Raw genomic sequence first — 4,927 nt, forward strand, 5'->3', positions numbered from 1 at the left:
AATAAAGAAGAATTCACAATAAACTTCACAAATCTTAATCATAATCAAATCTAAAAACTTAATAGAGTAAATTCAAAAATAACATCATAAAGTAGATATTTCACCTCATCAAGAAATATCTAGTTGAAATATCTAGAAGTTGATTTAATCTTACCAAGGAAAAATGAAGCTCATTTATGATCCTCATACGACCAAACATTGGCGTGTGTCGTCTTGATTGAATTTCCTCTTGAGAGGTATCAAATTTTTTATTGTCCGACCATCCCCTTGAAAAAAATGTGTCATTTAATTTAACGTGCAATACTAATTTTGAATTGAATAATTATTTAAGATAATTTAATCCAATTATTTTAAGATTACAGTGCTTTGTTAGGAGACAATTAAGATTAATATGGTAAAAACTTATAACAATTATAATTGAGTCCTACGAGGACACAAACTAAGAGTTTATAAATTATATCTAAGAAAATGATTGGTAATCGTTAATTATTAATAGATATATAATAGATATAAATATTAATTAATATAATATTGATTTATAAAATTAAATAATATATACATAATTAAAAATATTTATTTATTGAATTAAGGTTTTAAAATAATAGTATTTATTTATGAAATAAATAATGTAATTAAATAGTTTAATTATGGTGTTATGTTTTAAAAGAATATATATTATTTATATATGAAATAATATAGTATATAATCAAAAGTTAACTAAAAAATGATTTACAATATTTGGTATATTATCTTCTTAAATATATATAAACATACTGAGACCAAATGAGGGATAATAAAATATGTATGGTTGAATAATTACTTTATGAAATGTAATTAAGAGAAAAAACATAAAATTACTTTTCAAAATTAATGAGGTAAATAAAACTATCATCTTTATAATCAAGCCATCTTTATTGCTTCTTGGTAGCCCTTTCTTCCTTTTGTATTTATACAAAGGAAAGGGAATCTAACCAGCAACATATGAGAATCTCATTTCCAACAATATAATCAGACCTACTCAGTTCCTACATAAACATGTATTTCTCTATTAACTACAGTTAATAAATATCTAATCAATTTTCATGAAAATTAATTAATTGTTAATTTGTAACAGATTTTAATTAAAAATTGAGGATAATAAAGATAGGAAATTAAAATAAGATTTTTATTTATTAAAATATAAAATTATATTTTAAATTAAGATATTTTTATATATTATGATATACTTTATAAAATTTTGAATTTAGCATTAAAGTGTTTTCTATGGTTAGAGATCCATGAAAGATGAGATCTTCAACTATAATGAAAATGAAATATTCGATTATTTATTTTATGATAAAAATGTAACATTATCTTTTTATTTATTTTTTTTCTCAATATTTTTTTCTCATCGAATCACATAAAACTTAATCAATATTAGTATAAAAACAAAAAAAAATATTAAAATACAAAAAATATGGTTACAAACACATAAATAAATTAAAATAAAATTAATAACACAAACATCAATCAAACCAATAACAATTGAAATTATAAAAAATAAAAACAACAAGATAAATTTATCAATAACTTATCACAATAATAATTATTTCCCGTAAACAAGTTTGAGTTTACGGGTTAGAATACTTCAACATCTTTTGGGTCACAATGGCATTTAAATTCAATAGAGACATCTTGAGATGTTCAAGTTGTTGATAACTCATCTCTTTATTCGATCTCTCCCACCATCTTTGATCCTGCCCAACTTTCTTGTCATGATTTATCTTCTTCCCATGCTGCTCCTCAACCTCCATCAACTTCTCAACCTGCATCACATTAGCATTTAGTTCCCTAATGTTTGATGACAGATAAGATTCAATCATTTGTTGAGTTTGACAGGAAAGACCCGTCGGAGAGGATGAACCAAATAATGGCCCAACTATTTCATCTACACTGGGATGACCGTAGGAGAACACTCTGTTTGTTGGTGAAAATACTAGAAGTAAAACTTCAGCCCCACATAGTGTGATAAGCTCGCTGAATTTCTTGAAAAGCCCACTTTTTCTTTTGCAAAATGTCACCTTAAGATTACTCTCGTTCTTCATTTTGGTCATGGTGATTCTTTGACGCCCTTTGTTTGTTTTGACCATGATTAGATAAAGATAAAACACGGGAGATATAATATGTAATGAATAGATAAAATGTTTAATTTTCTTAGATTAGAGGAGTCTATTTATAGATTTAAGTAAACAAAATTGGCATAGGAACACTATGAATATTCATAGAAAGAAAGAAATCTAATTCATTGATATCTAAATATCTTTCTAAATTCATAAATTAATTTTTTTATTATATATTATAAAATAAAAATATTTAAATGTCCTAATTTGACTATACATTAATAGAAAATTTTAAATAATTATAGTGTTATTTAAAAAAAATATTTACATACTTTATTTTAATTAGTTGTTAAATTCTGATAATAATATAAACAATTATCTTTGTTTTATTTTTTTCCACAAAATTAGATGAGATAATTATTTTTTTATATATATATTGGCTCTTAAATTGTTTATGGAGATCAAAATTATGTATTCTTAATGAATTATTAATATATGAGAAATGATTAAGGAAATCACTTATGAAAACGAAAGGCAACGAATTCAACGTGGCATGTCACGTCAGATAGAGAGAAAAAAATGTTTTTTTCCGGAAAAAGGGTTTCCCGCTCTTTGCAATTTCATCTTTAGAAAATTATTCCAATTCCAGTATTCCTCTCCCTCTTAACGCCAAAGGAGCTCTTTCGAACTAAAATACTAAGAAATCACTCCCCTGTTTGTACCTTCGAGTCCCGATTCAACGTTCGCTAAGAGAAGAAAAGCGAAGCTCTAGTTGTCAAAAATCGGCATGTTCTTAAGGACAAACCCTAGTGTGTTCTTAGTATTGTTGTTTGCTCCCCTTTCTTGTATTCCTCTCTCTTTCAACACAAAATGATCTCTTTCTAACAAAACACTATAAAATCACTCCCTTATTTTTGTACCTTCAAGTCCCAATCTAAGTTTGACAATTACAAGCAAATCTATCATTTTCGAAATACAGTATTTTGCATAAGGACAAAGATCTGGTTTACACTATAGTGGATACTTGAATTGCGAAAATATCTTTAGCAATAATTTGAAAAGTGAATACTTTCAAACTTTCATCTTCCATCATATCAATATATCAAAATATTCACCAAAATATTACAAAGAACGAAATCACCAGATAAAATGTTGATTTGAGGCATGTGTTAGACATATTTCCCTTAAAACAGTTCCATCGTCTCCCGTTTATGCTAGAGCTTATCGTAGATGGTTGTCTCCCAGGGTACAACGAATTCAGTAGTGATTCTGCACTGAAATCACTACTTGTCGGACTTGATTAGTGTGCCTGAACTATCACCGGGTTTCAACAGAAATATTGATTTCAACGGAAATATCGAAAAAGAACTCGAAGAACACTCACAAAACAAGAAGAGGGCGTTTGGAATTCTAGAGTGAGAAAAATATAAGATGATTGAATGATGTGAAATGAATAATGAATGGGTATATATTGCTGAGAATTAAACCTTCAAATAAAACCATCCAAACGTTTATTAGCAATACATATTGCTCATTCATTTGTTAATTAGTCCATAACTAATTAACATCGTTGCCTATACGTTAATTTGTTGAAATACAATGTTAGACATTCAATGCTAGCAAATTGAAGAGTCTAAACGTTAGCCAATTGATAGGAAATTAAAGTTAAATGTTTATCATAACATTATACTTTAATTTTCTAATTAGGCATTAAATATTAATTAAATAATTATAATTTAGATTAAATTCACCGTTAATTCACGTTTGAATTTGTGTGAATTTTATTTGATTTTATTTATTCACAATCTTATTTCCATTTATTAATGGAATTAGCTTAATTCAAACAATCCCCCATATTAATGGAAATTGCAAGATTAACCCGGTGAAAGGTTCAACAGTTGAATTCTACATAGGATAGGTAGGTATAACCCTTTGAACCTTCCCTTATGAAAGTATATAACTTTACTAGCCGATTAGTAGACTCGATTTTCTTGAACTATTCTGCCATTTGTGTAAACGATTACACACTTTCACATGGAATTATCCCTTATACATGTCAAGCTCTCATGGTTGGGTCCCTTTTGGCCATGGAACACGCACCTGGTTTTGTGAGAGGGTCTAGAATTGAGCCGTGCAATTTATTCGAAGCGGCCCCACTTCTCCTTCACATAGGTGATCTCTTTGTTCATAAAGAATCATTAAAAGCAATATGCTTATCCTGGTCAAAATATATATTGTTTTATTATAGGATTAATCCTCAACAATAACTTTTCAAGTTAGTACAATTAGGTTGTCCATTAAACCTAGTTCTTAGGATCTCCAGTCTGCATAGGTTGGGTTTTCCTTCATACCAACTTATAGTAGGCTGATGTCTTAAAAGATTTTCTAACAAACTCTCTATTCAATAATTTTATTAGTAGATACACAATGTGATCTTTTACTTACATAATCAAATTTGATAACTCTATTAGAGAGTGTAGTTTAATGATATTATGGCTAAGACGTGTATGTCTAGACTTGTCATTGACTCTAAGTTTATTTAATTTCAAATTATTATTACAATAATTAGAAATTTCTGATAATCTTGGAATATCTTCTAATAAGAAGCATAGTCATTCGTACATGCTTACCATTTAAACATTTTATTTTTTATGAAAATATTGTTTACTTGGCTAACTAGTAGACAAAATGTTTTTGAACTATTCTGCCTTCGTGTAAACAAATATATATTTTGCATAAAAATATTTTATTTTTCGACATAAGTCAGAAACATAGATTATAACTTTTAATCTATCCATCATAATTTTTTTAGAAGATTTCCATACGTA

At 27.3% G+C, this 4,927-nt stretch overlaps 1 protein-coding gene across 1 annotated transcript; it reads right to left on the reverse strand.

The window, feature by feature from the left end:
- Nucleotides 1-1,610: 1,610 nt before the first annotated feature.
- LOC124915842 (agamous-like MADS-box protein AGL62) lies at nucleotides 1,611-2,093 on the reverse strand. The gene has a single exon (XM_047456589.1). The coding sequence runs from the start codon at nucleotides 2,091-2,093 to the stop codon at nucleotides 1,611-1,613; it is 483 nt and encodes a 160-aa protein (XP_047312545.1).
- Between the last annotated feature and the right edge of the window lie 2,834 nt (nucleotides 2,094-4,927).

This window comes from Impatiens glandulifera, chromosome 9 (assembly GCF_907164915.1).
Source record: "Impatiens glandulifera chromosome 9, dImpGla2.1, whole genome shotgun sequence".
Lineage (NCBI taxonomy): Eukaryota > Viridiplantae > Streptophyta > Magnoliopsida > Ericales > Balsaminaceae > Impatiens > Impatiens glandulifera.